An 18,437-nucleotide genomic window follows, 5' to 3' on the forward strand; every position below is an offset into this window, starting at 1 on the left:
CTTAGTAAAAAATGAAAAAAAGTTATTTGTTGTTGTCCTGGGCCCCAGCTGCCCTCTCAGAATCAGTAATCTACCTGTTCCCTATCCTTCTCACCCCAAATCACACTGACAGTCACTTACTCAAACTATGAATGTGAATATTTCATATCTAGGATTTGTCTGGCAGATTAGTTACTTTTCTGTTGCTATAATAAAAATACTATATCCAAAAGCAGCCAAAGGAAGAAAGTTCACTTTGGCTTCAGGTTCCAGAGGCAGAGTCCATAACGGCTGGGGAAGTATGGCAGGCAGGCAGGAAGTTGGCTGGCTACAGTTTTCACATACACAGGAAACTGAACAGCAAGTAGGTGCTATGGGATGAATTTCTGTACGCTGTGAATATGTGTTGCTCTGATTAGTTGATAAATAAAGCTGTTTGGCCTATGGCAAGGCAGCTTAGAGGCAGGCAGGAAATCCAGGAGAGAGAAAGGAAGAAGAAAGGCAGAGGTGGAGGAGACCCCATCCCACTATCCAGGGAGCAGCATGTAATGGCACACAGGTAAAGTCATGGAACATGTGGTAACCCATAGATTAATAGAAATGAGTTGAGTTTATTTATAAGAGCTAGCTAGCAAGAAGCTTGAGCCATAGGCCATGGCCACACAGTTCATAATTGATATAAGCCTCTGTGTGTTTATTTGTGTCTGCAGAATCAGGCGGGACCCAGAAAAACTTCCATCTACATGTAGGAAGTGGAGTGAGTTTGTGAAGACTTTGATGCTTTGGTTTTTTGAGACAGAGTTTCTCTGTGTAGTCCTGGCTGTCCTGAAACTCGCTCTGTAGAGCAGACTGGCATTGAATTTAGAGATCTGTTGTGGAATAATTACTTTAACTATGTAAAGATGTGTTACATTTGTTTATGCTGCATTTGTTTAACAATGTGAAGATGTGCTGCATTGCCTGCCTAAGGTACCTGATTGGTCTAATAAAAAGCTGAACGGTCAATAGCTAGGCAGTAGAGGGACAGGCAGGGATGGTGGACAGAGCTGGGAGGTGGGTAGGAGAAGGAATCTAGGCTTGGAGGAGTAAGGGAGGAGAGAATGGGGGAGAAAGAAAGGGAAGCACCCTGGGCCCGCCTGCCAGACACTGGGTGGGACATACAGAATGGAAGAAAGTAAAAAGCCCAGAGACAAAATGTAGATGAGGAGAAACAGACTGAATTAAAGTTAGTGGGAGAAGCATAAGCTAAGGCTGAGCACTCATAACTAATAATAAGTCTCTGTGTCATGATTTGGGGGCTGGCATTCCGAGAAAGCCTGTTACAGAGACCCACCTGCCTCTGCCTCCTGAGTGCTGAAATTAAAGGCGTGTGCCACCATGTCCTGGCCCAACCCACAAGGTTACTTGTCTAGTCCCTAGGCATCTGTCAATCCAACTCTCACAGGGGCATCTGTTTTCTTTTGAACTCTGCATGAGATACTGAAGATTCAAACAAGACAAGTTGTTGTCTGCAGGAAGCTTATATTTTAGACAGATAAAGACAAACAAACAACACAGAGAAAGCAGAATCCAGATAACTGTGTTCCTGAAAGAACAGCGTGTGAAGGTCCTGCGGCAAAAACTGGTTTGGTGTTTGCACATATTTAAGTGAAGACAATATAGATAGAAGAGAATGAACAAAATGAAGAGGAAATAGGAGTTGGCACAGGAGTCATATCCACAACCGGCCCTGGAGGCTTTGGTAAGGAAGCAGGACTTAATCCAAGTCTGACAAGAAACAGAAGAGCAATATCATCTCCTTTATATATTAGTGTTCTCCTGTGTAGAAAATGGACTGGATTGGAGAGACATGACTTACAAGACACTCTTGTTAGTTCTTACTTCTTTCTGTGGTTGTTTCCAGTAAGGAGAGTGTGTCATACAGGAATTAAAATGGGATTCAAGGAGAAGAACAGAAAGGATGCTACAAATGGGCATACACATTGTTGAATCACACGGCATATCATATATCTCTCCCCTTCAAACATTTTTCTTTTTAAGTTTTAAATTTTTTGTGTATAGGTGTTCTGTCTGCATGTATGTGTAACACTTGCAACCCTAGTGCCTAGGGAGACTAGAATTGGGCTTTGGATCTCCTGGAACTGGAGTTGCAAACAGTTGTGAGGCACCATGTAGGTCCTGGGACACAACTCCAGGCTTTCCAGAAGGTCAGCTAGTCCTCTTAAATGCTGAGCCATCTCTCCGTCTACTGTTTGATTTGAGTCAATGTCCTCCTAGACAGTCTCATCCCTGTAAAAGACTGTATACTGTAAGAGTAGTTCCAGGTAGCTGCTTCAGAGACTTGGATTGTGCTCTGTGATGAGGAAATTCTCAAGGACATCTTGTCTCCATCATAACCTCTGGATTTTGGTGTGTTCATACATATAAAATCCTCCCAGTGCAAATTATACCTCCTGAAACAGCAAGAGTGAGCAAGATGAGTCCACTTTGGATATATGTCCTACCACAGAGTTGTCTGGGGCAGAGAGCTGGACAGAAGCTGTTTGGTAAGATATAACATAGAATACTCCATATAGCAAAGACTAAGCAGAAAGTTGATTGGTCATTTCTATACTGGGTTTTAAAAACTTGATTTTTACTGGCTACTGCTCTGTTCATTGAATCTGAAAGCTGCTAAGTATGTGACGCCATATGCTCTGTTCAGGGTATAATGGTGCAGGTCTAAGGACTCATGAGGTAGGAACAGGCAGATTTTAGTTACAGACTTTGAGATCAACTTGGCCTATATAAGACCTTGAAAAGGAGCTGGGAAACAAAGCTGCACATTGTATATTGGTCAGTTGTTGCTGCTCATGCTGTCTCCTCTTGGACCTCCACCCACCCACCTGGGACCTGTGAAGTAGTCTTCAGACCACAGGTTATCACTGTTTTAACTGGTGTTCTAAAGGACACAAACCACCACGTGCATGGAATGGGGCTGTGCTGGGCTACTCAGGTTGGAGACACTGCCAACTTGCCTTCCTATAAACCAGTGGTTCTCAACCTTCCTAATGCTTCGACCCTTTAGAACAGTTCCTCATGACCCCCACAACCATAAAATTACTTTTGTTGCTACTTCATAACTGTACTTTGCTACTGTTATGAATCAATGTAAATATCTGATGTGTAGGATATCTGATACGTGACCCCTATGAAATAGGGGTCATGACCCACAGACTGCTTAACCTCAAGTATGAGTTTGGACCTGTCTTTAAGTGGTGTACTTCGATGGTTTTGCTCTCCAAAGCAAAGGGAATAAAGTGTTGCCTGATCAACCATAGTGTAAATGGCTACGTTTCCTATCATCATGCATCAGCAAGCCATGGAGGAATGCTGACACTGTCTCTCAGGCTCTTCCCGTAAAGCCAAGTTTTAATAGGAGAACAGCAGAGCAGTGGAACCACCCAATGAAAACATTGGAAACCTTTATCTCTATCAGTTGGCAAATACCCACCAGGCTGCCGAGTGACTCTCCACCACCCAGCTCACCCCATTAGTGCATTACAACCTTAAATAGCTCACCAAATGGACAGAATGCCAGAATATGTTATGGTGTGCTTCAAATATCTCTTGTGATTATATTAATCAGTATTATTAATGCCCCAGAGACTCAGCTCTGAGAGATGGCCATTGTGCTGGGCAATATCTCTGTCTCCTCCTCAAAGTCAGACTTGGTGACAGGATGGGCAGCTGGGACCTCCAGGTGCAGCTGTTGGTAGGATGTAGCTGACCCCCAGAGAATCCATGTCTGAGCTCGCTGCTCTCACATTGTATGGAGGGAAAGGACTGTGTGCTTTTCTTACCCCCCCCCCACTCCTCACCTGAAGGTAGAGACAAAGGAATCTAGGGTGCCAAGGGATAATAGCACCCAAGAGGAAGGAAGTCTGTACCCCTAAAATGCCATGTGGGCAGCTAGCCCACAGAGCAACATTTTGGCCCTTATATAAAGAAAGGTGTTCTTTGGTTGTGTACAGAAAGAAACTGGAGTTGGGGGTTTAATGTCTTGTTATAGCATCTGGTGTTAACTTCAAATAGCTAAAACAGAATGGGGGAGACTAGCGAACGATGCTGAGTGGCCGATGATCCCCAGCGTTGGTGTCTCATCTGAGGCTGGCACACCCAGTATTAACACTATCAAGAGGGTCAGGCTCTGCTGGAAGGCACATTCAAGGACTAACGTGGAAAGGAGGAGATACCTTAAAGTGACTGTCACTTTTACAAGCACTGTATCTTGAGTGGAACATGGTTACTTCCCTGTGAGAGGGATTTTACCTTTTTAGGAAATGGAAGCCTTATGGACCACAATCAAGAACCTGGGAGTGGAAGAGGAAAGTGCAAGAAGATGGTAGAATGGGTTCTTTCTGACATTATTTTCTAGCAAAGCTGGACATAAGGTATGGATTCCAACCACAGATGAGAACACCTTTGTGGGAGTCCAGATGCCCAGAGGGAATTCCCACCAGATCATGAAGTGAAGACAACAGCAGAGGCATTGAAAGTCCAGAAAGCACCATTTCACTTGCCCTGTGTCACAGCCAAAGCAGCAGAGCTCAGAGGCAAGGGAGATCTCACCCTAGTACTTCCTGCTAGGGAAGTAGAGCGCAGTGAGTGAGCTCTGGCTCCTCCTCCCATCCAAATACCACCCAAGAGGCTTACTTCCTCCTGACTCTACTCAGAATCCTGGGGTGGTCAGAGTGCTGGGTGCTGAGGGAGATCAGCACCAAGGAGCAGAGGCAAGAACTCCAAACAGCCAGAGCCTAGAGCTCAGCAAAGAATCATGGATCCCAGTTCCCACTTCAGAAGGATCCATCATCTGCAAGTCACCTCACATGTACCTCAGTATTCCTCATCTTATGCTCACCACCCCTCTCAGCCAGCAGCTGTCTGCTCCACAGATGCAAAATGCACAGAGGGAAGAGATGCCAGGGTTCTACATACATGCTCGTTGTGTGCATACAAGTACATATGCACACACCAAACACATGCATACACATACGCACTCACACACCCACACATATGGATACACCACACACATAGCACACATGCACACAAACATATACACATACATACCACACACACATAAACATGCACATATACCCAGTGTTAGTTATTTAAGCGGCACTCTTACCCTGAGAGGAACATGTCCCGAACACGACAAGACCACAGAAGAGTTTTTATTAAAGAGGACAGAAATGTGACAGGCCTGTGTGAAGCACACGTGGGTGAGGAGACAAGGGGGAGAGAAGAGAAGAGAGACCTGTGCAAAATGGCACTGGCTTTTTAAAGAGTGGGCCGCGCATGCGTACAGGACCGCATGTGGCTACTTCATGCATGCGAATAGATTACATGGCGTGTGCACTTTATGCAACCATGTAAAGCCACGGAGTCCTAGCCATGCAAGATGTTCTGACCTGGAAATGGCTATTTTGAACCGGAAATAATTAGGCAGTCTGCAGGGCAAGCCCAACTGTGTGGACATGTTGTAATTTTCTATCACCCAGTGCATACACACACCTAACAAAAATACACCCAAAACATACTTTCCCTCTCTCTCTCTCTCTCTCTCTCACACACACACACACACACACACACACACACACACACACACACACACACACAGAGTTATGCGGAAACCATTGATTAGCATAACCACAGTAATCATGTCACAGTACAAACACTTATCAAAGTATCCTGTTGACTAACCTAGTACACACAGGTTGCATTCGCCAGTCTACCTCAGTTAAGCAGGGGAGAAGGGCCTGAAAGGGTTCTGCTTGGGGGAACTGATCAGGAACTAACCTTTGCTGTCTGCCGCCTCTTGGGAACCAGCCTGGCCGGGTAGATTGCTATAGGCAGAGGTGCCGAGCAACAGTGTCCTAAAGAAAGCCCGTGGGAGAAACAAGTTACACACCGGTAGGCTCAGCAATCACACAGAGCCTACAGATTTAAATTTCATTTGGTTTCCTAAGGTTCTGTTACTTTTCTTCTCTTCCCATCCCCCCAACCCTCACCCCATATTCCCATTAAATCAACCCGAGCTGAAATTCTGCACAGTCTTCAGGGATTTGTTTGTGCTCTGATTTGTCATAAAAGGGTAACATTTTCATCTCTGCATGCAAAGCTCAAACATTAAGTTCATAATTACTTCAGCAGGATTTATGAGTGTTTCTCCAGGGAGTTGCTTTCAAAATAAGATAAGTGCCATGCATGGAATAAGAAAGATTACAGTAATTACATTGGTTTCCAAATAAAATTTAATGGCAGTGGGGTAATGTGGGGACTCACAGATGTTATGTGTATCCTTTGAAACACATCTGTATCTCAGTTTCCCTGAACTCAGAAATGGCATTCCTTATCATCAAGCTATGGCTTATTGGGCGAGATGGGGCATTGTGCCTGGAGTGAACAAATTGATCGCCAGCCTGCACATGTCATGGTAACTAACTTAAGGTCCTTTGGTTAGGGAAAGAGGGTCTCTCAACCAAGGCATCTGGAACTGTGAGGAGAGGAAGGGGTGTAGTGGAGCTGAAATCAACCCAGAGAGTCCTGAGCGCTCCCCCTGTCCATGCATTCAGACTGCAGACAGGGGCTGGAAGACCACCCTCCATCTCTCTCCTACTCTGTGATAGCAAAGAAATCATCACAGGCCATTAATTCTTAAGTGCAGTTTCTGAGTAAAGCACCCACTGGTTACCTCTCAGTAGGTGTGGGGTAGATGGTTCTGACATAGACAGACAGGGAGCTAGTGTGCTGACCTCTTTAGGAATCACTCCTTTGTTTTTCTTTTTATATTATACTAATATATATATAATTATATATATAAAATCTCCAAATATTGTGCTTTGGTTAGTTTTTAAAACATTATACAGGGGTGTTGAGGTCGGCTTAGCAGCTGAGAGCACTGGCTGTTCTTCCAGGGGACTTGGGTTCAATTCCTAGTACCTACATGGCAGCTCGAAGCCATCTGGAACTCCTGTCCCAGGCAATTCAGTGCCCTTTTCTGGCCTCTGCATTCACCAGACACACAAGTAATACACAAATATATTTATAGACAAAACTTCCATACACATACAAATTTTAAATTCTATCCTTGGAATCATAGAATATGTATATTTTTTATCCTGCAGATCTATAATGGAAAGAACCAAACTCAGCAAGGAAAAATACAAAAATGTACAGTTTGAGGAGAAAAAGGGCACCACCAGGAAGTGAAATAGAGCTAAGTTCTGTGCTCGAGGAGATAAACATACTAAAGAAAAACCTGATGTTAAATGGAATAAAGGGAGTGACCTCAGGACAAGACCCTACCCAGCTAACCTCTCCACCTGTGAAAAGGGGTTAAAGAAAAGCTTAATCAATGGAGGAAACCATCAGAATCAAAAAGCTGATGCAGATGAATTGAATGAGGGGAGAAGAACTTGGCAGTTTTGGTCTCCTGGTTCTGGTTTTAAAGTCAAGGATTCAAGAAAGGGGTTGTGGAATCTTCCTCTGAAGCTAAGGGATGCTGATGAGGCCAGGCATGTGTCAGGGGTGTCCCTGCAGGGAGGCCTACAAAGGCCTTTGTGTAAAGCTATAAAGGTGAAGCCTGGATTGCCTTGGAGATGTTGGAGATACCAGAGCCATGGGATACCTGCTGAGGGAGCTGCTAGCAGGGAGTAGAACCAGCCCAAGAGAAAAAAGTGTGTTGCAGTTAACAAAGCTGAAATAAGTTGGAGATCTGAAGAGTGCTTTGACATTAGACTTCAAGATAGAATTTGGAGCTGGTTTTCATCTTGCTTTGATCCAGTATTTCCTCACTGTGCTCCCTTCCATCCCTTTTGGAATGGTAATGTATATCCTATGCCATTGTATGTTGGAAGTATGTGAGCTGCTTTTTTATTTTTGTTTTACAGGGGGCTAGAGTTAAGAGAGTGCCTTGAGTCTCAGAAGAGACTTTGGATTTTTTTGTAGTATTTTTTGTTTTGTTTTGTTTCTCTAGACAGAGTAGCCCTGGCTATCCTGAAACTAGCTCTGTAGACTAGGCTGGCCTTGAACTCACAAAGATCTACCTGCCTCTACCTCTCGAGTGCTAGGATTAAAGGCATGTGCCACCACTGACCAGCTGATGGACTTTAGACTTTCAAATAGTGTTGAAACTGTTAAGAGACTATGGGGACCTTTAAATTTAAATGCATTTTTGCATTAGAATACAGCTACCAGCCTCTGGGGGACAGGGAGTGGAATGTGGTGGTTTGAATAGAAATGGATTTGACAGCATGTTCACCAAGGAGTGGCACTCATGGAGGTGTGGCCTTGTTGGAGGAAGTGTGTCACTGGGGGCGGGCTTTGAGATCTCAAATGCACAAGTTAGGCCCAGTGGGTCTCTCTTCTTCCTGCTGCCTGTGGATCTAAATGTAGAATTCTCAGCTTCCCCAACATCATGCCTGCTTTAACATGCCATGTTCCCCACCATGCTGATAATAGACTATACCTCCAAAACTGCAAACACGCCCCATTAAATGCTTTCCTTATAAGAGTTGCCATGGTCATAGTGTCTCTTCATGGCAACAGAACACTGGCTAAAACAGAGGAGGCAGGATTCAGGCACTCTCAGATTTTGGCACTTGAGAGACAACTATGGAATTTCTTTTTTTTTTTTTTTTTTTTTTTTTTGGAGCTGAGGATCAAACCCAGGGCCTTGCACTTGCTAGGCAAGCGCTCTATTTTATATTTGTCTTGTGTTCAGTTTTTTTGTTTTGTTATTGTTTGTTTTGTTTTGTTTTGTTATTTTTTTTTTCCTATTCTGAACAATGCTGCTGGGAATAGGTTTAGATATGTCTCAGTGTAAGAGTGAAAATGCATTTGAGATGGTGGTTACTTGGAAGTGGAGCTGCTTCTTCAGGGATCCACAGCAGTGTGCTTCCCTACCAGCCATTTGTAGTGATATGAATTCACAGCATGCCCCCACAGTTGGGCATGCCCAGCGGACCTAGACACTTCCACCTAGCTATTTCCGGTTCACAATAGCCATTTCCGGGTCAAAACATCTCCTGTGACCAGGATCCTGTGGCTTTGCGTGGTTGTGTAAAGCACACAGCGCAGCCATATGATCTACACACATGAATGGAGTAGTCACATGGGTCGTGTGTTCGCAGGCGCAGCCCAACCTTTATAAGCTGGCGCCATTTTTCCCGGCTCCACTTTCTCTCTTGACCACGTGTGTTTCTCACAGGCCTGTTCACAACTGTCCCTTCTTTCCTATCCTAATAAAACTCTTGTTAGTGGATTTGTCATGTTTTGGGACATTTCCTCACAGGGTAAGAGTGCCGCCAAACAACTAACATGTGGGAGATCCCCACATGCCACATCCTTACCAACACTTAGAAATGATGTTTTTCAGTTATAATAGGCCTAGGTTTGTAGAGGAAGCGAGTTATAATAAGGTGTCCAATTTATCTAACTTTTCCCTTGGGCTCAGTGCTCTTTGCATCTGTTTAAGACTTTTTTTTCTAGGGGCTGGAGAGATGGCTCAGTGGTTAAGAGCACTGACTGCTCTTCCAGAGGTCCTGAGTTCAATTCCCAGCAACCACATGGTGGCTCACAACCACTTGTAATGATATCTGGTGCCCTCTTCTGGTCTGCAGGGACACATGCAGGCAGAATACTGTGTACATAATAAATAAATAAATCTTTAAAAAAAAAAAAAGGAATTTTCTAGGGCTAGTGGCTCAGCAGGTAAAGGTGGTTGCTGCTAAGTCTGACAACCTGAGTTAGGGAAAGAAAGAACTGACTCCACAAAGTTGTCTTCTGACCTCCACACACATGCCCCTCCTCCTGTGCCATCATGCACACATCCACATAATAGCAAAAATAAAGATCACCCTCTAAAAAGAAAAAGAAATCTTTGCCAATCCCCCAGGCCATCCAGATAACCTCCATGCTGACACCAAATATTTCACTGTTACCAGGTCTTGTTGCAGGCTGCAAAAATATGAAATAGAGAGTCAGCTGTATATGATAAAGCTATACCTAGAAGGATCAAGGAATCCTTATGGAGGAGAAGTCAAATATCAAGGAATATTTGATGTTATTCGGCTTTTAATATAACAGCTGTTTCCTACTATCAATTTCTTGTGCGCCCATAACTCCTAGCCAAACAGTATAAGCATCTCAGACCTTCTGCTGAACTAGGTAACACCCTTACAGAGACAACTCCTATCTCCTAGGAGACAGGCAGTTGTGTAGATGCATAGCTTTATTTCTTATGCAAATGAAGAAGCTCAGGCCCTCTTTTCTCTCTCAGCCCAAATGGCATTCCAGAGCAATTGACTCAGAACAAAAGGGTTTTGTTGTTGTTGTTGTTGTTTTTTGCATACCAGGTGCAAATTAGCTTTGAGACAGGTTTCCTAGCTCCTAGCAAAGTTACCCCGAAGTTACCCCACCCTGCCAGTATATATAGTGGCACAGGAAATTAGAGAAAGTTTTATTTTAATGACCTATAGAATCATTTACCTAACCACCTGTAAGATTGCAGTTTGAGCCTCCCACCTCCTCTATTCACTCCCCTTTGGGTTGCAAATGAAGCTAGCTATCACTGCTCTTGTGGGGACCTCAGAAGTTTTACATTATATTGTGAGGGTTACTGCTTGCAAGGTCATAGATCCTTTCCAGGAGTGGAGTGGAAGGGCCAAGATGGAGAGAAATGAAGATGAGGATGAGGATGAGGCAAAAGGAACTTAGTTAGAACTAGGACAGGACAGGAGGAAAAGGGACAGAGAGGAACTAAGTCTGAGTACAGAACTGAAGCTGTGTAATAGATCTCAGAGGAATAAAGTAAACAGATGAAAGAACCTGGTGTACTTAGATTATTTTCCCTCATATTACCTGACACCAACCACAGCATCTTCCCCAAGACTCTGGGAGAAATATTCTCAGGGCAGGCCCCTGGGAAAATTTTGTTAAGGTCTTTACTCACTAAGCTGGGAGCACAGCCTTTCTGTGACATCACTTCTATAAATCAGCACCTGTTACAAGCGTAGAGTTGTTTCTGCTCTTGAATCTTTACTCCTTTGTTAAGGTTTACTTTTATTTTAAATTATGTGTCTGTGTGTGGGTGTGTATGTGTGCATGCTCTGCCTGTGGAGGACATGAGACAGTGCGAGATTTCCCTGGAGGCAGAGTTTCAGGAAGATCCTCAGTTAGAAGGTGTTAGGAACTGAATTCAGGTCCTCTGCAAGGGCAGTACATGCTCTTAACTGCTGAGCCATCTCTCCAGCCTATTTTCCTCCATTCTGTTGACCTGTTGCTCTGTCTTTGTGTCATACTACTATCCCGGTTTATTTACTGGGCTTCATTGCATCCCCCTAAGCTACAGTGATGTTTGCTATCTGTAGAGTAAACTCTCATATTTGATTCTTTCCTAAGAATATCTTGGCTGGATCATGACACTTTTTGTTTTCATGTTAAGCTTTAGAATTGCCTTGTCAAATTCTAAACAAAAGAAGCTGTCAGAATTGCACTGGGTCTATAAATTAGGGGGGATGACACTGCTTTGCAATATTCAGTCTCCCAATCCATGAACATGGTTTATCTATCCACATACTTAGATGTTATTTTCCCTCAGTAGTTTTCTGAACAGGAGTGGACAGGAGCTGATGGGAGGGAAGTGGGAATGGGGATGACCTACCTATTGTGGATAGCATTGTTCCCTGGCTGAGATCCTGAACTACATAAATGATGAAGGGAGCTGAGCACCAGCATGCATTTGTTCCTCTCTATACTGATTGTGAATGCAGAGGGACCAGTTGCTACCTGACTCCCCCATCGTAACTGCAAACCAGAGTGAGCAAACCCTCTGCCTCTTGAGTTGCCTTAGTCAGAGCATTTGATCACAGCGCTCTCTAGTGCATTCACAATCCCCCCAACCCTCATTCCTCAGCAGAGCAACACACTTGTTAGAACGGTCACCAAGTCCACAGCTGAAGTAAGCAGTCCATGGGTTTGGCCAGCTGTACAATATTCACATCCTTTATAATAGTATCATATGTAATGTTTTCATATCATATTATGATATGAAATCAATGTAACCATATCATATCATATGTAATATTTTCACTGTCCTAAAATAGCCTCTGGGCTATTTATCCCTCCCCTTTATTTATCAACTCTTTACCCTTCCCCCTTTCAACAAACCCATGGAGTTCACCGATACAGTCACTGTCCTCATAGATTTTTTTGTCTTTTCCAAATGTCATTTAGTTGGCTATACAGAGTACATAGCTGTTTTAGATTGTTTTCAGTTAGTAATATGTATAAAATTTTTTCATGTCTTCTCATGCCTTGATAATTCATTGCTTTTCACCACTGACTATCATTCTGTTGTATGTGTGTGCCACAGTTTAACCACTGACCTATGAGAAGACAATTTAGTTCCTACCAAGTTTTGGTGGTTATGAATAAAGCTACCATAAAAAATTTATATGGATTTTTGTATGGACATAATTTTTCAATTCCTCTAGATTAATACCAAAAAGTACAATTGCTAAATGCTATAATAACAATATAGTTTGGTTTTCTAAGAAATTGCCAAATCATCTTCCAGGTGGCTGTTTTGTATTACAAGAGCTCTTTCTGAATCTTGGGTATATCAATCAGAATACCTACCAGAAAAGGCCTTTTCAAGTATTTTCTCCCTATCTGTCACTTGTTTTCTCATTCTCTTGGCATTGCATTTTTCAGAAATTTAAATTTTTTAATGAACAATAGCCTTAGTTGTGCAGCAGTGGCACACACACCTTAGGAGTAACCAACAGCTTTCTAATTGAACTGGAAACACAGTGAACAAGAGGGAAACCACGCCTGGTACTAGAAACCCAGCCAACTACCCAGGACTAGTGAAGTTGTGGATCTTGGAGGAGAACCTGCAACTGCTGCTTTACCCGGACTGTCCCTAACTGCATTCTAAATATTAGTCCTAGTCCCCACAGATACGTGTAGTCTTTGCCCCACATCAAGGAAACTTCCCTTTGCAAAAAAAAAAAACAAAACAAAAAACCAAAAAAAAAAAAAACCAAAAAAAACCCAGAGAGCATTACAAAAACTACAACCAATCAATTGCAGAGTTGTGGCATTCTGTCTTAATGGATACATCTACAATACAACTCCCACACCTAAAGCTCAAGACCGGTCAGAAAGATTGTAAGAACCAGAGGAACAGGGGGTTTGCTGAGAGGTTGCATCTCCTAGGAATGTCGGAAGCCACACCCACAAGTCTCACCAACATGATGCCTGAACATGAGCTGAACAAGGACAACAACAGACATGCCAATCTGAACCAGAGGAGGGAGGTCAGGGGACAGGGAGAAGTCTAGGATGCCTCAATCCTACACAAAGAACTACAGGCAACTAAGGATGCTGAGAGTGGAGATATCGTCTTCCCCAAGACAGAGTCCACCAATGGCTATCTACTACCAAATGGTCAGTCCAGAAAACACAAATATGTGTGTACACACACATCTGTACAGACTGAGCAGGTTGTATGTAGGTATTTAAGGAGAGAGAGAGAGAGAGAGAGAGAGAGAGAGAGAGAGAGAGAGAGAGAAGAGAGAGAGAATAAAACAACAATGAGCAAAGAGGTCATGAACTTGAAAGAGCAAGGAGGGGACATGGGAGGGTTCAGGGGACAGAAATGGAAGGAGGAAATGATGACACTATATTATAATCTAAAAAAATTTGAAAGAAAGAAATAATTTAAAAAATTTTAATGAAGTCCAATTTTACTAACTCTGATTTTGTGCCCTCCAAATCACAAGGCCATCTAGGCTTTAGTCTCCTGGAACTTTTATAGTTTTGCATTTTGCACTAGAGCATTATCCATTTTGAGTTAATTTTTGTCTGTGCCAAGATCCCCCTGTGCACCCCCCACCCCGAGTCCATTTGATCTAACATGCTTTGAAAGGATAACTTTGCTTCTTTGCCAAATATTAACAAACGATATTTTATGTGCACTTATTTCTGGGCTTTGTTCTGTCCCAAGCGTCTATCTGTCTGTTTGCTCACTAGCACGGTGTACTGTACTCACAGACAAGCATTGTTAATCTTCCAATCTGTCTTCTACAGTCTGCTGGTTGTTCTTCCTGTTTGTCTCTCCAGTTAAACACTGAACCCAGTTTTTGGTGCTCACAAAATTACTTGCTGGGACTTTAATTGGGTTCGCATTGAACTCACACATTGTGACGGTTAGTTTTGTCAATGTGATGTCATCTAGAATCTTCTGGAATAGCATCTTAATGAGGGGGCTGTCTGGATTAGCGTGGCCCATGGGCCTGGCTTGGGGAATTGTCTTCACCATGTTAGCTGTGCCCACTGTAGGCGTCCCACTCCCCAGGCTTGGGGATCCTGGACTGGGCACCAGCAGGCAAGCATGCCTGTGTTCTCTTTCTGCTCTCAACCGTGGGTGGGACTAGCTGCTTCAAGTCCCTGCTGCCTGACTTCCCATAGTGATGAACTCTAACATGGACCCATGAGCTGAGGGAACCTTGTCTCTTCCACATTGCTCTTCTCAGGGTGTTTCATCACAGGAACAGGAAACAAACCAGGATACACACTAAGTTGGGAAGAACATTTTGATGCTATTTAGTCTCCTTAATCATGAACTGGGAATATCTGTATTTGTTTGTTATACTATGATTTCTTATATCAGAATTTTATTTTTCTTTATGTGGGTCTTGTACATATTATGAAATTCCTACTCACAAATTTCATTTTAGAGGACTACTAACATAAGTGGTATTAAGCTTTTAAATTCAAATACCAGTATCCCTGTTCAGGTGCAGAAAAACAATTACAGTAGTAACTGCTGCATAAGAGGCTATTTGCATTAGCCTATGGTTGCCATTCTTCTGCATGGGAAATTTGTCCTTTCCCCACGATAATTCAATTGTTTATTTATTCCAGTATGGACTCATGGATGTTTATTTGGTACATTGGGTTATGATGCAGTAATATCTGTTTATTTTCCCTCAATACCTTTCAGCTTTAACCATCTGGAAACTTCATTTGCCACCACCATTGCTGTTTCATCTCTTGGCATTTTAACATTTTCTGGCACTCCATGCTCCATGCTCATTGTATCTACCACCTGGTTGAGTCTGTATTTCTCTAAGTAAATCTGATTCCTTTGTACTGGAGAAAACTTAGCGGAAACCAATATCAGGGCTCTTGGTATCTCTGCTCTTGCAAAGCATTGCTTCGAGGTCCTTTTGTGTAAAGGTCTCCACTGACATGGACTGAGCAGAGAATGAGGACATATACAGTAACCTGTATATAGATACCTACATATAACTATTTCCACATATCATTATCTCTAAGTAAGTTATCATCTACACTAAGCAAGTATCTAATTTTGATCATTATGACAGGGGTCATTTCTAGACCCTACTCCTTATCATTTACTTCTTGTTCAAATAAAAACCTTGGCTTCCACCACCTATCACCCATTTGCTGAATTGTTCAATTCTAGCTTCTACATATAATAGTTTCAGAAATATTGCTCAAATCTAGTGGGAAGCAACTTTGCTAGTCATAAAACCATGCTTATGCACAGCTCCTTAATCTTTACAACCCCCTCCAACTGCATCAGCCTTTAATCACATGCTAGTGAGCTCATCTCCCAGATCTGTAATAGATCCGAATTTTTCAGTTTCTTTATCCTATTTTTAGCTTCTCAAACTCCTGAATGTTTTCTGAATCTGCATAAAGTTCACTCTTTATGCTATGAAGTGCTGTGTGTTTTGACAAACATTTAATGTCTTGTGTTCACCAGTATGGCATCACACAGAACTCCACAGACCTAAAACATCAGTGTGCTTCATCTGTTTAACACTTGCCCATCCTCTGGAAACAGTCATCTGTATGGTATATACATTTGCTTTTTGGGAATTGCGTGTTTGCAATATACAATGTGTAACTTCATACATCTTTACTTGGAAATATGGATCTAAGACTCATCCATAGCTTTTTGCAGCCTGGTACCTCATATCTTTATTTTTTAACCACTGGATAATACTCTATTGTATAAATGTAGCATAGTTTGTCTGTTTACCTATTGGTTCCTCCAATTTGTGTCCATTATAAAAAAAAAAAGTATCATGAAGGTTCTGCATTGGCTTTGTGTGGGTGTATACTAAGTTTTCATGCTCCTAAGCAAATACCTAAGAATGTGGTTCAGGAGTAATACAATAAGACTGTTTCATTTTATAGGACACTGTCACCCACTTTGCCTAAACAACAAATCCTTCAGCACCCTAATGGCTCAGATTTCCCTGGTGACTTTTCCCTCACCTGATGAGAAGCTCTGGGGGACTATGAGATTTTAGAAGAGGTGTGTCAAATTTAAGACCTTAAGCATAGTAGGACCTAAATAAATATTTGGTTAGTGGATGCGTAGAGTTTCAAGACTTTAAAGTGTGTGCTCAAGGGCTGGAATTGTAGCTCCTCAGGGAGCATCTGTCTAGGGGGCAAGGCCTGGCTTTAACCCAGGCGGCATTCTGTGCCTGTCTTAGCAGCTCCAAAGTGCAATGCTTCCCTCATTTTAATCTGGGTGGACAACAAGGATTGACCCTAACCTTCATATTAGTATAAGTTCCTTACTGTGCATCTCCGACCCCCCAGCACACATGGAGTTTTGTACATTATGAATTTTATGAATTAAAGCTGCTTTAGAGTGAAATGATTGAGGTTTCTTCTTCTTGTGCAGTATATAATTTCATTCTGTTGCTGCGATAAAACACTGACCAAAAGGATCTTCCGGGATGAAGGAGTTTATTCCATTTTACACTTACTTCCAGGTCACAGCCCATCCATCATTAAGGGAAATCAGGGTCGGAACTCAGAACAGGGATCTGGAGTGTAACTATGGAGGAACGTCACACCTGCTGGTTCACGGTGTGACTCACTCACAGGCTTGTGCCTTCCCACGTCAGCTGATAGACAGTTAGTTCCTCATACACATGCCCACAATCTGACCTAGTATTTCCTCAATTGAGACTTTCCTGCCAGACGGCAGTAAACTGTGGCAAGTTGACAGTTCAGGCTAAGAACAAATGCTGTGGTTCAGGATGTTATTGCAAACACAGATAAATAATACGGATGAAAAGTCTTGTGTTCTAGTGTAGCATTTCCCCGGCTTACTACATTTTAAATGACCATTTCCATCTTTATTCGGATGCCCTCACTGTACCATAAACAGTCCCTATGACCATGCTGTACACCTGCACTGGTAGAATCTTTACATGGAAGACCTTTAGTGTCGTAAAAAATGTCTCCCTACAGTTTCACAAAATTTTTAATTAAACAGCTTTTGCTTGGAACTTTAGAAGACATTTCTCCTCTGGACTAAAATTAGTAAAGAGAAAGATTAAAAACAAAACCAATATAGCATGCCATCGTTACTTTGCAATCAAGCTCGACCTGCCCCTCGCTCTCATTGCTTCATTTTAGCCTCTAACAGGACAGTAGTTGGGCAATGGGTATATTGAAGTGTCTGAGATTCCGAAAACACCCAGAGAAATGTCATAAGCATGAGCCTTTTTGTGGTTTTCAATGTTCTGGGCTTCCTGACTGGGATGAATCACACAATGAGAAACAAATTCAAAGTTATGTGCATTTTCACTACATTTTAAGGTCGATTAAAAATATTAAACAACAACAAGTTTGTTGAATGGGTCTATTTGGATCCATGTGTTTTCAGAGCAGATCTCAGTAACATCTAAAGATCCCCTACCTGGCCACGGGACTTCCCCACAGCCTGAGACCCAGCAGAGGAACCACCAAAGCTGACTGAAATGGGGACAGGCTCGAGAGCTGTTACAAAGAGTGCCGGGAAAGGGAGATAATGTGTGCCATTTTCATGAGGTGGAAAGCTCTGGAAGGCGAGGTAACTAATATATTTATTTTATTGAGAGAGAGAGAGAGAGAGAGAGAGAGAGAGAGAGAGAGAGAGAGAGAAGGCCAGGTACTTCTAAGCTACCCAACATGCATATTCTGGGAACTGAATTCTGGTTCTCTGCAAGAGCAGCCAGTGCTCCTAAGAGCTAAACCATCTCTCCAGCCCCATAACTGCTATTTGGTAGAGCCAAATATGGTTATTCAAATACTACATCAGGAATTGGAGCCAATAATCCAAGGTATTTTCAAAGAAGTTTCCAGAATTTGGATATTTGCTAAATAACACCAAAAGGGACAGATTTCATAATTAGCCCTGGAGTTTTCCAAGTCCAGACTTACACTTTCTGCTCATTGCACTGAGCTACCTATATGCTTCTGGCATGCAGCGTTTTCAGGCGTCTTTGCCCAGTGGCACATGCTTTCCTCGGAATGGTGTGTTTTCCCATTCCCACCATGGGGAAGCTTGCTTTTTCAGAAGCTCTCACTATGCTGAA

The 18,437-nt window shown here is 42.7% G+C and overlaps 1 protein-coding gene across 1 annotated transcript in view; it reads right to left on the bottom strand.

The window, feature by feature from the left end:
• The window catches only part of C5H4orf51 (chromosome 5 C4orf51 homolog), a 33,116-nt gene that overhangs the window by 13,603 nt on the left and 1,076 nt on the right, over positions 1-18,437 (bottom strand). The window contains exon 2 of the mRNA XM_036187575.1: positions 5,818-5,894. Within this exon, the coding sequence (XP_036043468.1) occupies positions 5,818-5,894 (77 nt within the window). The remainder of the gene's footprint in view (positions 1-5,817; positions 5,895-18,437) is intronic.

The sequence above is a fragment of the Onychomys torridus genome, chromosome 5 (genome assembly GCF_903995425.1).
Source record: "Onychomys torridus chromosome 5, mOncTor1.1, whole genome shotgun sequence".
In the NCBI taxonomy this organism is placed as follows: domain Eukaryota; kingdom Metazoa; phylum Chordata; class Mammalia; order Rodentia; family Cricetidae; genus Onychomys; species Onychomys torridus.